Source organism: Capricornis sumatraensis, chromosome 20 (genome assembly GCF_032405125.1).
Source record: "Capricornis sumatraensis isolate serow.1 chromosome 20, serow.2, whole genome shotgun sequence".
Classification (NCBI taxonomy): domain Eukaryota; kingdom Metazoa; phylum Chordata; class Mammalia; order Artiodactyla; family Bovidae; genus Capricornis; species Capricornis sumatraensis.
In genome coordinates this window covers 24,326,896-24,344,683 of record NC_091088.1, presented here as the reverse complement: position 1 = coordinate 24,344,683, position 17,788 = coordinate 24,326,896, and the positions used below count along the sequence as shown (strand labels likewise).

At 42.1% G+C, this 17,788-nt stretch overlaps 1 protein-coding gene across 2 annotated transcripts in view; it reads right to left on the bottom strand.

Moving 5' to 3' along the window:
• Positions 1-726: 726 nt before the first annotated feature.
• Positions 727-17,788, bottom strand: part of HEATR3 (HEAT repeat containing 3) — a 35,876-nt gene continuing 18,814 nt past the window's right edge. Inside the window, exons 12-15 of one of the 2 annotated variants that reach the window (XM_068992412.1) lie at positions 14,131-14,219; positions 8,900-9,043; positions 5,319-5,495; positions 727-1,446 (exon numbers count right to left, since the gene is read on the bottom strand). In XM_068992412.1, coding sequence (XP_068848513.1) covers positions 1,324-1,446; positions 5,319-5,495; positions 8,900-9,043; positions 14,131-14,219 — 533 coding nt within the window. In that variant the 3' untranslated portion in view covers positions 727-1,323. Of the gene's footprint in view, positions 1,951-5,318; positions 5,496-8,899; positions 9,044-14,130; positions 14,220-17,788 lie in introns of both variants that reach the window. The other variant, XM_068992413.1, reaches the window with a different exon arrangement.

The following is a 17,788-nucleotide window of genomic DNA, read 5'->3' as shown; positions in this document are numbered from 1 at the left end:
CTGAAAGCTGCTGAGAAAGCAGATCCTTAAAGAGTCTTACCACAAGGTGAAAAAAATGTAAGTATGTGAGGTGATGGATGTCAGTTACCTAAAGTCCTATACTGGGTATGGGGCCTTTTAACAGATCAACTGAGATCTACAGTAGGGAAATCTTCAAGTCTCCAACTCCTCTGATCAGGCAAGTGGACAGACAATGGACCTGGGAGAGGGGCCGTGCTCAGTGACGTGCACTGAAACTCCCTCCCTTTGATCCACCTGCCACCTGCTTCTTGAAGGACACCGATAGCGATGCTGGAGATTCGAGGAATACAGATGTCCTTTTTTAAAAATTAATTTTTATTGGAGCAGCTGCTTTACTGCTGTTAGTTTCTGCTGTACAGCAAAGTAAATCAGCTGTATGTTTACATATATGCCTCTTTTCTGGATCTCCTTCCCGTTTAGGGCACCACAGAGCACCGAGTAGTCTCCTGTGCCATGCAGTAGGCTCTCATGAGTTATTTTATGCATACTATCAAGAGTGGATATGGCAGTCCTAATCTCCCAATTCATCCCACCTCCCTTCATGAACTTTGTTTTTAATAGCACACATATATTCAAAGCAAAATCCATTAGCGAGCAGACACCCAGGAACAGGATTATCTGGCATTTTAAAAAAGATTTTGCAAGACACAAAGCTTTCAATTTAAAAATTATTTATTAAAAAACATATTCTCCCAATTTTGATTGCATTTCAAATTAAATAAGCAGTGATGTTACAAATCAACGGATCAGATCCTTTCATACAGAGGGTGATGATGGCCTCATTAGCGAGGAGTATAGTCTACTAAATAGTGGAGTATGAATCCAACTCATTCCCCTCGTCATGAAAGGTAGGCAGAATTGATAGATCTCATACCAGAAAAAGTTACAGAGCGTGTTTTCATATTTCAGTTAAATATTTAGTTATTATAAAATGACACTGGCTTAAAAGAGCATCCACGTTATGCTCTGGATTTTCTTTTGCAAAATCCAAGGGAACGTGATTGTTTGGCAGTGTCTCCCTGCTCGTGAAGAAGCACCTGAGATTCACTGTGTTTCCCACCTTTGGGTTTCCAGTGATTGAAACATGCTGGAAGCCTGAGAGCGCCAGCAATGCCACACAGATCCCAGAGCTTAAAAGGAGTCTCTGACACATCCTGGAGCTTTTATCAACTTCAAATGAATACACAGAACACCAAGTCACTAAAAAGAAAATGACTTTCAGAAAAAACACCCTAAAAGGAAACCCTCTAGTATTCTTCAGTGTTGAGAACTTTGGGGTGAGGATTGGTCTCTTTCAATGGTTCAAGTAGTCAGTCTTTTCTCAACAGTTTCTTGATAAGCGACAAATCTTCTCAAATTCATCTTCACGTTGTCAAGAACACACAGCTGATCTGGACTGTATTTAGTTCTCCCTTCTTTTCGTATCTGCCAAAAAAATATCATATGAGATTTGGTATCTACCACTAACGCCTTTAAATAAGAAAGCATTTAATTTGGGGTGTATTTATTTTTAGAACAAATGGTTGCCAGAAATTGGTGGAACATTTTCACTTCCAAGGTGATGGAACACAGTACGTGAGCTGTAACAAAGATAAATTAGATCATGCACCTTTTCTTCATTTTTTACTGATTTCTGGCTGTGCCGGGTCTTCGCTGATGTGCGCAGGCTTTCTCTAGCTGGAGCGAGCAGGGGCTACTCTCCAGCTGCGGTGCACGGTCTTCCCGCTGTGGTGGCTTTTCTTTCTGCAGAGCACAGGCTCTAGGGTGCACAGGCTTCAGTAACTCCAGTGAGTGGAGTCAGTTGTTGTGGTGCATGGGCTTAGCTGCCTCTTGGCATGTGGGATCTTCCCGGACCAGGGATTGAACCCGTGGCCCCTGCACGGGCAGGTGGATTCTTAAACACTGGACCACCAGGGAAATCCTGTGCACCTTTTAAATGATACTTATTTTAGCATTTGGAAAAGTCACAAAGTTGCTCAGTCATGTCCGACTCTTTGCAATCCCACGGACTATACAGGCCAGACTACTGGAATGGGTAGCCGTTCCCTTCTCCAGGGATCTTCACATCCCAGGGATCGAACCCAGGTCTCCTGCATTGCAGGTGGATTCTTTACCAGCTGAGCTACCAGGGAAGCCCCCAAAAATACTGGAGCGGGTAGCCTAACCCTTCTCCAGGGTATATTCCTGACCCAGGAATCAAACCGGGATCTCCTGCATTGCAGTCAGATTCTTTACTAGCTGAGCTACCAGGCAAGTCCATTTGGAAGGCTTATTTAAAAAAGATTGCTAAAGCTCCAATACTTTGGTTACCTGATGCAAACAGCCAACTCATTGTAAAAGACCCTGATGCTGGCAAAGAGAGGACAGGAGGAGAAGGGGACGACAAAGGATGAGATGGTTGGATGGCATCACCAATTTAATGGACATTAATTTAGGCAAATTCAAGGAGATAGGGAAGGACAATGAAGCCTAGCATGCTGCAGTCCATGGGGTTACAAACAGTTGGATGTGACTGAGTGACTGAACAAGGCTGGTCCACATAGCTTCTGATAGGTCTGGAGTTAGGCCTGAGAATTTGCATTTACAAGTTACCAAGTGATGCTGGCACTGCTGATACAGGGCACTTTTGAGGATTTCTGCTCTAGAGAAGTTTTTTAGTAAAATGCATTATGCTGTGTTTAAATGCAATTTGGGGCTAAATATAAACCAAACAGCCTTTAATGCAACTGTGGTTTCATTTACAAAGGACAGTCATATAAAAAACTGCATGCTGCCATTCTGGCTAACAAAGATACTTCATCAGGGCTTTATAGCTTTGAGAAAAGAAAAACACTCGGTTAAACAGCACTATCACTGCCATGCATACTAGGTAGGCAAATCAATCAGAACAATGGGCGTTCTGGAGATGAGGGGTTATTCTCCTAGTTCACAGTTGACATAACTGCTCTCTAAGCATTTGCTTCTGCAAAGTCTGATGACTCTCAACCACATCTGCTTTCCCAGGGGCTGCAAGGACAGGAGATATTTTCCTTTCCCTTCAGACTCCTTTTTCAGAAGTTTAGAGGGCCTGTGACCTTTAAGAACAATGTGGACACCCTCCATGTACTGGTTTAGAAATGTCTCTAGGAGACAGTGTAAAATAAAAGTGCATAAAGTACAAGGCTGTGAATATATTACGCTATCTGTTGGATAATAAAGGGGAAAAATACTAAAGTACATTTGTCTTTGTGCAGAGAAACACCATTCGGTTTGGTTACCCATGAGGCAGGTTGGGAACAGGTGGGAATAAAACTTCTCACTGCTTAAAAAATAAACACCGAGGGAATGTGCTTGGAGGTCCGGTGGCTAAGACTCCATGCTCCCAATGCAGGGGGCCCAGGCTTGATCCCTTGTCAGGGAGCTAGATCCACCTGCTGCAACCAAAGATCCTGCATGCCACAGCGAAGACAGAAGATCCAGTGTACCCAACTAAGACGCTGAGCAGCGAAAATAAACACAGAAAGAAAGCCACTCCAAACAAAAAACAACCCCCCCCCCAGGTGTGGGGAGGGTGAAATGGGTGAAAGTGGTCGAAAGGTACACACTTTCAGTTCCAGATGACCCCTGAACACTGCAGGGGTTAGCGGTGCCAACTCCCTACCTCCTTGTTGGAAACCCAAGTGCAAGCTCAGTGTTGGCCACAGGTCCAACCAACTGCAGACCATACGGCACTGCAGTGTTTACCACAGAAAAATCCATGTGTTTAAGTGCACTTGCACAGGGTCTTACACATCAGCTGTGTAAGAGGAGTGAGTTCTGGGGATGTGATGCAAGGTGACTGCCGTTAGCAACACTGTATTATGTATTTGAAAGTTACTAAGAAAGTGGATCTTAAAAGTTTTCATTACAAGAAAATAAATTTATCACTACATGTGGTGATGTATGTTAACTAAATTTATTGTGGTAATCATTTTCCAATATATATACATCTCCAAACATTGTGTTGCACACTCAAAACTAACACTACGTTGTAGTATGTTAATTATATCTCAAAACAAAACAAAACCCAAACAAACAGAACTAGAGGCTTAAACAAAGCATAATTAAGAGCAAGCTGATTAATTTTCCCCCCTTAAGACTAAAGTCACCTACTAGTGACGGTTAACTCAAAGTCAGCCACTATATTACTATATTTTTAAATGTAAGATGTCAAAACATGAAAATGCTACAAGACAAACCATTTATTAACGTTCCTAAACAAACACTGACACCTTAAAAAAATTCAAAAAGTTTATATTTCTAGACATACAATCATTTTACCTAAAAACTTGTCACAGAGATCTGCCTATGGGAATTGAATTCTGCCTTTGACGCTTGTTAGAGAAAAGAAATAGACATTGGAAAGCAACAAAAGTAAGCTAATTTTCCATTAAAACCTCTACTTTCCTGACAGAGAATTAAAGGCAGAAGTTAAATTCAAAATGTAAAGTCAAAAAATACAAATATTTTTATTTCTCAAAATGAAATATATGGATTTAAATAAGAGAATTGGCCAACTTAAATTTGTGAATATATGATCAAAGGCCTGTTTTTAAAATTTCTCATTGCTTTCCCCCAAACACCAAAACATTTAAAATTATCTTTTTGACTCAAAGTTAGCTTTGATGCTTCTGATGAATCAATCAATCGATCGATGAAAAGGCAAATGAAGGTAGCTGCATTCTCCATTACAGACCAGCTGAGAGTTTGTTTGCCTTTTTTTTTTCAGAGGACCAAAGAGAAATAAATGAAGTCAGCCTACAATGCATTACATGATATAAAATAAATTTAACACTGTCTCTGAAAGTGCTTTGCAGGCCGGACTGTAGTGCTTACACATAAGCATTGTTAACACTGCTAAACCGCCGCAGAGAGAGGAACTTGTCCACACCATTTTGGCTCAAGTCACAGTGATTCAACAGAAAGGGCTCAGTCGCCCTGACTCAGCCAACAAGCATTTACACAGAACTGGGGACGAAGTGCTATATGAATCACCAAGATTGCAAGCAGGGAACCACACACACCCTTGTCCCACAGAATGCGGAGACGTCAGCATTTCTAAATAAACCACTGGTTGTTTAGTCACTAAGTCGTGTCCGACTCTTTTGCAACCCCACGGACTGAAGCCTGCTGGGCTCCTCTGTTCATGGGATTTCCCAGGCAAGAATACTGGAGTGGGGCTGCCATTTCCTTCTCCAGGGGATCTTCCCACATCTCCTGCGTTGGCAGGTGGACTCTACCACTGAGCCACCAGGGAAGCCAAATAAAACATTACATACCTTCATTTTGAAGACTGGCTGGAATTCTTTCAGAGTAGATAACAATTTAATTTGAACTGAGGCCCTTTCAGCTTCTTTGCCGTCTGCAAAAACGTCAAAGAGGGCATCCAAGGCCTCCCCTGCTACCACAAGACAGGGGTCTTTGGTGGCAACCTCAAGCAGAAAGCACCCGATGGTCTGGAGAAAAGAAAACACAGCAAGGGATCATCCAATATTCTAAGTCAGTATTCAAAATAAGTACTAACTCGAAATGTGACAACAATTCGCACATAAAGTTTTACATACAAATGCTAGGGAAAAGTTAACACTTCTAAAAGACTAAAGACTTGACATATATTTACAAAAATACCAAGTATAATGTAAGCAAGATAAATTCAAAACCTTAGTTTATATTAGTAAATAAAGTGAACTTAGATCCATAAATGACACACGATAGACTGACACTGGAAATTATTAAATTTTCCCTTCTATCTATCTCTATCAAGAAGGCTTTTCCCACGGTGTCAAATGCATATAAATATTATCAGTAACAAAAAAAACCCTGCTTTTTAAATTATATGAGAAACACTCAGACATTAAAAAAATTAAGAACATAAAATCTCATTTTGCTTCACTGTGATGATTTTTAACATCCACTCATTTTTTTTTTTTTTTATGATTAGCTAGCTATAGGAACAAACTATTCCCAATGCAAAGAACTGGTCAAGAGTAAGGTTGTTTTATTTTGGTTGTTTTGCTTCACCGTTTACATCTTTAAGGGCAATGTGCACACCTGTTATTATGGGTGAGAGAGTGAAAATGCTGAGTCTGAAATGCAGCTTTACTGTAAATAACAGGGTGACTCTGGGACCTTGCTACTCACTCTGGACCTCCATTTTCTCATCTAAATTTAAGTGGTCAAGAAAACCTCTAGCAGAGTATTTACATTTAAATATCCCATTGGGACTTCTCTGGTGGTACAGTGGTTGAGAATCCGCCTGCCAAAGCAGAGGACACAGGTTCAGTTCCTGGTTCGGGAAGATGCGACAAGCTGGGGAGCAGTTAGGGCTGTGCGCCACAACCGCTGAGTCTGCGCTCCAGAGCCCAGGAGCCACAGCTACTGAAGGCCGAGCGCCCAAGAGCCCGTGCTGTGCAACAAGGGAAGCCCCTGCAACCAGAAGTCTGTGCCCTGAAACGGAGAGTTGCTCCCGCTCACTGCAACTAGAGAAAGGCCACACGCACCAGTGAAGACTAAGCACAGCCAAAAATATCAATAATAAATAAATTTAATACCCTATTACAAACATGGAACGTTCAACATCACCTATGAAGTAGTCTTACTGAAAAAGCTGAACCTGAATCTAACCTAGCCTTTAGATCTAAGCTCCACTCTGCAGGAAATTCAGAAGATAAAGGAACAAACTTACCACCACAAGGAGGCAATAGGACAAATCCACAAGGCTGAACACTAGGAGCCAACTGACCCAGAAGCTGAGGGAGAAAGAGGCAGCGTGCGGGAGGTACTAGACAGGACAAAGCTCTCAATGAAGAGACTTCAGTTCAGTTCAGTCGCTCAGTCGTGTCCGACTTTCTGCAACCCCATGAATCGCAGCATGCCAGGCCTCCCTGTCCATCACCAACTCCCGGAGTTCACTCAAACTCACGTCCATCGAGTCAGTGATGCCATCCAGCCATCTCATCCTCTGTCGTCCCCTTCTCCTCCTGCCCCCAATCCCTCCCAGCATCAGAGTCTTTTCGAAGACCCCAAACCAAGTACAACATGGAGACCTGACTTAGACCCTGCTTTAAACAGACAATCTGTAAACAGTTATCCTGGCAACAACTAGAAGAATTTGAATATGGACCAAGTATTAGCCATATTAAGAAATAATTGTGTATGGCATAATAATGGTAGCTATACAAAAAAACTGTCTTTATTTTTAAGACGTGCATACTGAATAATAGGGACACAATACCAGGATGTCATTAATTTAACACATTCAGCAGAGGAAGTACTTTAAGTACAAATGATAGAAAATTCGTAACTGTTAAATACGCTTGGTGGCTATACAAAATTCACTGCACTTTCTACTTTTCTTCATGCTTGAAAATGTGACTAAATAAAAACATTTTGGAAATCTTACGTTATGCCTGAGAAAAATCTGCGGTTCCTCTAAAGTGGGCCTTGGACTTGACAGTCTTAAGGGGTGGGAAGTGACTACACCTATACATGCTCAATGGTATATATGTACATGTACAGAGTGATACAGCCGTGCTCTCTCACTTAGGGTCTACATATTAGAATCCTGGAGTGACACACAAGGAATGGGTACCAGTGGCTGCCTCTCTGGAGTGGACCTAGGGGACTGGAATTTTAGGGGTGATGTGCCTTAGCCTGCCTGGTGGCTCAACTGGTACGGGATTTGCCTGCAATGCAGGAGACCTGGGTTTGAACCCTGGGTTGGGAAGATCCCCCCGAGAAGGAAAAGGCTACCCACTCTAGTATCCTGGCCTGGAAAATTCCATGGACTATATAAGTCCATGGGGTCACAATGGGTTGGACACGACTGAGCAACTTTCACTTTCAAATGGTTTGGATGTGCACATATCATCGTTTTGAAACAGGCTTCTGAAAAATACCAGTCACACTGTTAAGCTCTTAGCAAGTTAAGAAGTACTTTAGGGGCTTCCCTGGTGGCTCAGCAGTAAAGAATCTGCCTGCCAGTGCAGGAGACGTGGGTTCAATCCCACGTCTGGGAAGACCCCACACGCCCTGGGGCAACCAAGCCCGTGCACCACAGCTACTGAGCCCATGCGCCGCGACTACTGAGCCCACGAGCCCTACAGCCTGTGCTCCGCACAAGAGCAGCCACCACAGTGAAAGCCTGTGCACTGCAACGAAGACCCGCTACAGCCAAAATAAATAATAAATAAAATTATATATAAAAAAGAAATAATTTATAAGAACCAGCTTATTATCCACTGCCAGTAATCCATGCTTCGGCAATTACTGTTAGCACAAAGGGTACCTTTACTATTACTGTCCTTTCAGTTACTAGGCTGTACCTCTGGCAGTGCAGTTGCTGAGCAGCTTGCTTAGATCAAGTGCTGGAAGCAAACATGCTCAGTGAGCTCCTTGTGTGCGGGCACTACCAGAGTCGCCGCTTAAAATTTACGGGGTGGTCTCGGGATGAACTGGGTGGCAAAGTGCATACTGCACTTCAGCCTGGTGTGCTGGGAAAATTGGATTGCTCTATATCCTCAGGAGAATATAATGTGCACACATTTTACGCAACAGTCAAAGCAGGGTCAACTTGAACAACTTTGAACCTTGGCCTTCCACTGAAGACAAATTTACTTTTGAAAAACATCTCCAGAATAAAGTTAAATAGCAAAATGAGACTCGACTCTTCAGTCTGACTCATGGAGTAAGAGCAGACCAAAGGGTATACTTTATAATGTATCTTAATAAACAATTTCTTGATATGATTTCATCTCATGAAATCCACAGGAGATTTTGAAATCCACAGGAGTGATTTTAAAGTCACTCTCCTTCCATTTTTAGTGAGTTAATGGTTCAGGTTGGAAGCACAGTGTTTTACCTTGAGAGTGTCGAGTGTGCCATCTTCTTTGGCTAGGACGCTGCCTGTGATTCCTAAAATACTGACCACGTTCACTCTCACCCCCACATTACTACTGTGGATGCCTGCTGTGCACAGTGTCATCAGCTGGTCAGGAGTCATGCACTGTTGAAAGAGAAGGAGAGAGTATTTAGCATGTTAAACTTGGCCAATTCCAATAGCACATGCCTTGGGATTGGCGAGAATCTCTTGTACCGGTGGCACGACTCTACAAGTGACAAGAACAATGGGTGGGCAAGTTATTAAATATTCTAAACACTCCTAAAAACAACTAATTCTGCACTAGGATGAGGCCTGCTCACGTCACTGTCACCACTTACTCTATCATGGCTGGGAGCCTGTAAAAAATGGGCTGAACCTACACAAGGTAAGAGCTGACTCTTGAGATTTGTGTGCTATGGTAGATTATTAAAGATTGTAAAACGCTTTCAATTATATAGTGCTTCCACCACATAGTGATAATTTATTTTAAGCTGATCTGACTTCATTTTTGGCCGCACCATGCAGCATGTGGCATCTGGGATCTTCATTCCTCAACCAGGAACTGAACCCATGCCCCCTGCATCCTAGCATTGGAAGCCTGGAGTTTTAACCCTGGACTACCAGGGAAGTGCCTTAAGCTGATCTGCACTCATGGATGCAGGTATCATTAGAGTGCGAATGTCATTTTCCATTTCATAGAAACTGAAGGTCAAAAGTTTTGTTCCTGGAAAAAAATTAAAAGAATACAATTTAAAGATATATATTACAGGCCAACATCATAGACTATATTTAATGGTAAAACATGAGCGACTTTCTGTTAAGACTCTGAAAGAAGGCCAAGTCTGGATAGCACTGCTCTAGAGGCGTGGCCGTGCAATGACTAAGGAAGGAAGGATGGAAGACAGCCCATAGGAGGAAAGGAGGCCCAAGAACTGCAAAGCCAGGTTCCTGAGAAGAGTATCCACGTGGATTCTGAAATCACCCAGAATCATATGGGACCAGTAACAAACAACAGGGTCCAACAGTAGGAATCTTCAAGGAACGAGTGGCCCCTGGGGATGGTGGGTGACTGTAACTGAGGGGTAGGTGGTGTGGTCTAGCGACATGTTACTCAGAACTGGAGGATTTCAGAAAGGAAGAAGTGAGCGTGGTTTAGATCTGTGATTCTCAAGTATCAGTGCACACGACCATCGCCTGGAGAAGTTGTTAAAACGCAGACACGGTTGGGCCCCTCCCCAGAGCCTCTGCTTCAGTAAACTGGGGGAGAAATCCTGGGATCTACCCTTTATTAGAGAAAGGAAAAAGACCATCAACTCAATAGCAAAGCTGGCCGAAGACAAGGAAAGTCACAGAAAAAGAATGCAAAAGCCCTTGAAAGACATGAAATGATCTCCAACCTCCTCATAATAAAAGAAATGCAGATTAAAATTGAGACACAATTTCTCACCAACAAACCAGTAAAAATCCAACATTTTGACAACATATTCTTCTGGTGAGGGTGTGACAATACAGGCACTCTCAAACAATGCTGGTGGAGATTCGAAACGGCTCAGACTTGTGAGGGGGACAAGAGCAATGCCTAGAGCAGAGCTACTGACCTATCTGTTCTCTGAGCTGCAGGCCCACCTCTAGAAATTGGCCGCAAAGACATAATGGCAAAAACACAACAGAACTTCGGTAAAGTGCTACTCGTTGTGGTTCTACTTGTAATAGCAAAAGATGGAAAGAACTAAAAATCCAGCAATGCAAACATGGCGAATAAATATGGAATATGTACACAATGGAGGGCTATCAAGCTGTAAAAAAGAAATGAGAAACATGTCGACATACTATGGTGACTAATAAGAAAGAAAAGCAAAGTGCAGAAGCATCCTTATAAGAAAAAGGGTGAAATACAAATACATACGTATTTTGCTTATGTTTTCTGAAAAAGAACAACAGAATGATAAATAAAAAAATCAATAAGGATGACTACCAATGGCACAAAGGAAGGAACAGGGGCAAGTGGACAGAAACTAGATCTCTCTCTACATATATTTGTGTGTGCGTGCATATAAAATATACATAAAACTTACCATTTCAACCATTTAAAAATGTATAGTTCAGTGGCAGGAAGTACATTCACATTGGTGTCTAAGCAACTATCACCACCATCCATCCCCAGGACTTTTTCATCATCCCGTACTGCAACCCTGAACCTATTAAACTATATCTCTCTGAGCCCCTGGTAACTACTCTTCTACTTTCTGTCCTTAAGAATTTAATTATTCTAGGTTCCTTATAGAGGATTCTTATAATATTTGTCCTTTTGTGTCTGGTTATTTCACTTAGCATAATGTCTTCATGGTTCATCCATGCAGTAATATGTACCAAAATTTCAGTCCTCTTTAGAACCGAATAATATTTCAATGTATGTATACACCATATTTTCCCTTGAATATATCCTGCTTTAGTTTTAACTCTGAAACTGGGTAAAAAATTTATTTAATTAAAAAAGAAAAATTAGAGCAATCAAACAAAAAATGCTTTTAAAAAAAGCTGAAACTGAAGCTAACTTTATAACAAACCACACAAGAAAATTTGTTCAAAGCAACTTTAAAACAGAGTAATTTGTACAGTCCTAGAGAGATTTTTCTTCCTAAGGACAGAAAGAATCACAGAGAAATCTTACACTGCATCCAGTAGTGTTATTGTTAGTAATAACAGCGTTACTCTGAAAATAATAACTATATGCCATATGATGAAGTAAATAATAATGAGTTCATAATGATACTTAAAAAAAAAATTCACTGATCATTTTTAGAGACTGCTAGGACACCAACTCCGGAGAAGGTGATGGCACCCCACTCCAGTACTCTTGTCTGGAGAATCCCATGGATGGAGGAGCCTGGTGGGCTACAGCCCATGGGGTTGCTAAGAGTCGGACACAACTGAGTGACTTCACTTTCACTTTTCACTTTCATGCATTGGAGAAGAAAATGGTAACCCACTCCAGTGTTCTTGCCTGGAGAATCCCAGGGACGGAAGAACCTGGTGGGCTGCCATCTATGGCGTCCCACAGAGTCGGATACGACTGATGCGACTTAGCAGCGGCAGCAGCAGCAGTAGCAGGACACCAGCTCATTTTCTGGGAAAAAGGGTCGGGTGGGGAGAGAGAACCATACCCTGCCTTTTTTGGTATGAAGTGTATTCCAAAGTTACCAAAAATTGATGAAATAAGAAGTTCTTACTTATGGAAGAATCACAGCTAATAAATGTAAAAGGAACAACAAAATTAGGGTATCTTTATCTGGCAAACCCTGATGAAATAATGGATCTATATAATAATCACTCGTTGCTACAAGTGAATCTATGGATATTAAGATTTTAACATCATTATTTTACAACAGTGTATCACTTGTGATATAAAAATAAAATATACATACACCACTACGAATTATTTTTGTCTAAAAACTCTGATCCTGAATCTAAGTAAGGCTCTAGACGTACCCCTCAATTTGTAGGAAATATGGAAGACAGACAGACCTGTTAAATAACATTGTTTCGCCAGCCACATCTGAGAAAGGGGGAAATTCTTTAGGATAAATGATAACTTACTCAATGGAAAGATAGTATGAGGAACGGTGGGCAGGTAGGGGAGATGTTATAGATTCAGAGATTTCAGAATCTGTCAACGTGCGAAAAGTTGTCATCTAGGTGCTCAGTCGTGTCTGAGTCTTTGCGATCTCATGGATTATAGCCCACCAGGCTCTTCTGTCCATGGGCTTTCCCAGGCAAGAATAGTGGAGTGGGTTGACATTTCCTTGTCCAGTACTAAAAGTTACTAAATTACATACTTTAAATGGGAGAACTGTATGGTATATGAATTATAAAAAAATACACATTTAAGAGACCAAAATATCAACTAAGAACAATACATGGATCCTGCTTAGATGCTGATTTGAACGAACCATTAAAAAAAAGAGAGAGAGACATTTTTAAAGCAATCAGGGAAAAGTGAACTCAGACTGCATATTAAATGATAATTTTAAAACATCTGTTAATTTGGAGGTTTGAGATAATGGTAATGTGGTTAAGTTTTTTAAAAGTTCATTTTCTGTCACAGACAACATAATGAAGCACACAATAAAACATTCATGGGTGAAAGAATATGATTTGCCTTAACTATTCCAAGAAGCAAAAACGAAAATGTAGGGAAAATGAAAGACACAAGAAAGACAAGATGGGACTTCCCTGGGGGTCCAATGGTTAGGAATCTGCCTGCCAAGGCAGGGCACATGGGTTGGATCACTAGTCTGGGAAGCTTCACGTGCCATGGGGCAACTAAGCCCGTGCGCCCCAACTACTGAGCTCACATGCTGCAACCAGTGAAGCCTATGAGCCCTAGAACTCGTGCTGTGCAACAAGAAGAGCCAGCGCAATGAGAAGAAGCCCATGAACCCCAACTACAGAATGGCCCTCAGCTGCCACATCTCGAGAAAGCCCGTGCACAGCCATGAAGACCAGCACGGCCAAAAAGAAAGAAAGAAAGAAAACAAAGAATGGCTTGTTGACGCTAGGTGATAATGCTTGCAGGTAACTACTATTATCTCTGCTTTTCGTGATGTTTGAAACTTTCCTTCGTGGAAAGTAAAAAAATAGAAACAAAAAGGCACCTATCAGAGAGGCGCAGACAAGTCACTGTGGAGTATCTGGAGGGCATGCTTGAAAATTTCTGTAACGCAGTATTTCAAAAAAAGACAAATGGCTTTCAGAGAAAATACAACATACATGTCAAATACATTATATCAATAAAAAGAAAGTTGTATAGGGGACTCCCCCGGTGGTCCGGGGTTAAGAATCTACCTTATAATGAAGCAGGGGGTGAGGTTCAATCCTTGGTCGGGGAACTAAGCTCCCTCGTGCCGAGGGGCAACTACTGAGCCTGAGCACCACCAACTAGACAGAAGCCCCTGTGCCGCAAGGAAAATGATTCCACACTCCGCAGCCGAGACCGGATGCAGCCAAAACCAGACAAATGGATAAAACTATGCTCCGGCGGCAGAGTGGCGACAAGAAGATTTCCCTGTTTACGCTTTAAATATTTTTGTTTTCACTTTACAAGGAACATGCATTACTCTTCTAATAGAAATGCTTCAAAAAATTAATAAATTTTGCCTCCATTATACAGAATCTTTGCTAGCTTCATATAAAAAAATTTAAAACCTTACCTGAGGAATGTTCTTGGAGGCCATTGTTTGCAAAAGGGCCCTCACGGCACTACTTATGGCTTCTAAAAAGTCAACGTGCTTAGCAAAATCTAAAACACAAAAGTGAAACATAAATTTGTCTTTTTCTTAGAAGAGTGAGTTTTTAGAAAAAGTCAAAACAAAGCATTGTTAAATGTTAATGTATGCTACTATAATAAAAACACCTTGATATTTAAGCCCAAACTTCCAGTGAACGTCCCACTGTGAACTGAATATTTGAGTTTGAAAGATGACCACAATTGAAATAATCCTGACAGTCTTCAACTTGCAGATACTGGATTTTCACTTAACTCACACTTTAGCACACAATAGACCTGAGTGGGCCACTGTAGATGGAAGTCAGCTTGTCACTGATCGCTATCACTGAGCTGAGCAGACTCAAATCAGAGTGCTGCCTGGCAACCCAAACCCACTGCTCAGCCGTGAAGTATAGCTAGTGCAGGGCCAGGCCACCATGCTTCTCTGCTTTTCAGTGGCTTTCATGGTTTTTACTGACCCAACTTCCCCTTCCCACTTTGGTTCAGTTTTACTCTTTTCTTATTGTCCCTTCTTATCATACAGGACAGAACACAACAGCAATCAACAATTATGCTAACAAAGCCATACAGCAGGGTGAGGGCCACCAGGTAAGCTGGCTCCCTCCCCGCTTCGGTGGGAAGGGAGAGTGACGGATGCATGAGATATGTTATGTCTCAGCCACCACAGTACTTCCAGTTCTACATGACTCTGCAGAAGCTTGCCACTTCCCACGAAGACATGGAGTCTATTTTCCCTCCCCTTGAACCTGGGTGGGACTCTGTGGCTTCTTCAACCAAGAGAATATGAGAAAGTGGCAGGCTGGGTGGTAGATGGCATGACTCCCACCTGATTCACATGTGTTTGCTCTCTCCTCTCTCTCAGCTCTCGCTTTTGGAAACTAGCCATTACTTTAAGGTCACATGAAGGGGTCACCTGTGGGTGTTCTGGCTGACAGCTCCATGCTACCAGACATGTGAGCAGACAGACCTCAGACGATTCTGCCTCTCAGTCTTTCGACAGAGGCCCCCAGCTAGGGTTTCTCAACCTCAGCACTGTGGACATTTTGGACCAGATCATTCTTTGTGGAATATGTGAGATCCCCTGGGCACCAGGATATTTAACAGCGTCTCTGGCCTCTGCCCTTTAGATACCAGTTCAGTTCAGTTCAGTTGCCCAGTCGTGTCCAACTCTTTGCGACCCCATGAATCGCAGCACGCCAGGCCTCCCTGTCCATCACCAACTCCTGGAGTTCACTCAGACTCACATCCATTGAGTCAGTGACGCCATCCAGCCATCTCATCCTCTGTCGTCCCCTTCTCCTGCCCCCAATCCCTCCCAGCATCAGAGTTTTTCCAATGAGTCAACTCTTCGCATGAGGTGGCCAAAGTACTGGAGTTTCAGCATTTATATGAGAATGCAAGCTCCATGAGCACAGCAACCTTGCCTATCTTGTTCATGCCTGGATACCTTGGACCGAGCATAGTGAGTGGCATTAAGTCAGTCAATAAATAGTTGTTAAAAGAAGGAAGGCCCCAGGGGCTTCCCTCATGGTCCAGGTACTAAGACTCCAAGCTCTCAATGCGGGGAGCCTGGGTTTGACCCCTGGTCAGGGAACTAGATCCCACATGCTGCAACCAAGTTCACATGCCGCAACTAAAAATCCTGCATGCCACTACCAACTTCGAAGATCCCGAGTGCCACAACTAATACCTGGTCCAGACAAATAAATAAACAAAAATAAATTTTTTTTTTTTAAATTTAGGAAAAACAAGAAAGGAACGCTCCTGAAAAAGTTCCTAAACCTCTAAATCTCAGTGTCTTTATCAGGAAAGTGGGGTGATAATGCCTAGCTCATCAAACCTAGTACTTAACAGATCCTCAAAAGCTGGCATAAAATTGTTACTATTAAACTTCCAAAAGTTACCATACTGGCTCTGAAAAGTAACTTATGTTTGATTAAAGCTGTAAGTGTAACCCTGGATATTTGTGAGCTGCACATAACACAATTAAGATTCAAAATCCTAATCTAAACTACACTACTATTTTATATTATGTGAAATTCATATCTTCCCTAAATTTGGAAGATTTTTACTTAATTCATATTTCTGGTCATCTAACCCAAATTAGGGGAGGAAGTTCAAATGACTCTGCCTTTCTGACAAATTCTCAGTAAAAGGTCAGCAACACATGGTGTTGTCAAAAGAAGTTAAGTAAATGTCAAAAGAAGTTAAGTGATTCAAAATGTTTTTCACCTCTCAACGACTTTGAGTAGGATCTAAGAATTTGCAGCACACCTACATGTAGGTAAATAGTCAACCCGTGAGTAATCAAGCCACAAATTATTTTTAATTTTACAGACCTATTTTCAATGTTGACATGGAATAAAAAGCATATCCCAGAATGGGAGCTACGACCATTTTAATTGTAAAGAGAAGAAGCTTTATGCTTCCCAAAACCTAGGGAAACAGGGAATCCTAAATGATTTTAGAACCCATGTAATGGAACAAATGACAAACTGACCCAATTTGAAAATACAACATTGCTAAAAATCTCTTGATGTTCTGAAGATCAATATTTTAAATGAAGGAGACAAAGATATAGATGTTTTGAATGCAAGGGCCAGATTCTACTAAAAACGTTTTCCTTTTATCTCTGATGTCAGCCACAAAAAGCCTATACAGGTACGTATCACAAATTTTATAACTATTCAGACTGTATTTAAGCATTAAGATGAAAGCAAGTTAAGTACAATACAGCTGTACCATCCTCATACATTACTTTCAAACATGGTAACACAAAAATGTGAAGAACTTTAGCCCCATTCTCCCCACCAAACTCCTCAGTAACAGTTCACATTATCCACCCAGAACTCACAGCGTTACATGACTTAATAAATCCCAAATGTCTGGGAGGACTATACAAGAGTACTGTCTCTAAATATAAAATTTCACTCTGATAAAATGGTTATATCAAGAAAGCTATGAAACTGAAATTTATTAAAAGATCAAAGTGTTTAATTATACTTTTCCACAATTCAGAAACTTTTCATCATTTCTCTAAGACTCGACTTGCTATGGTTTTCCTTTGACCTTTCCAGGCGATAAATGAGGATGTACCAGTGGCCACAAGCAGCCGGCTGCACTGGGAGAAGCACGCCCCAGTGTTTTCTCTCTAGCAGGGGGCAGAGCACCTGCACTTACTTCCTGTGAAATAAACCCTTCATGCCGGCAGGAGGCAGAGCCGGTGGGGCCTCGACTGGACTCTCACTGAGAAATGGCCCAGAGGAAAGAGATGGCAATGCAAGGGGTCACTCAAGCTAAGCACGTCTCGGGAGCACTAAGAGACCTGGGTAAGTCCTGCTCACCGGGGGCTTGGCTGTGGACCCTCCTGTGTGGCCCTGCTCCCTGCAGGGAGCCCACGGGAATGAGTGGATGGGAGCGGGCATGAGCAGTAGCAGCGCTCTGCTAGGCACCCCTCCGTAGGACACTCTGCTGGGCTGACAGGAGCCATCCCCCGTACTTGCCATGCCATCCAGGACTCTTTAGGTTTACTTCCTAAAAAGTATTGTGGCCGTTCTTCACATCGTGTGGAATCTTAGTTC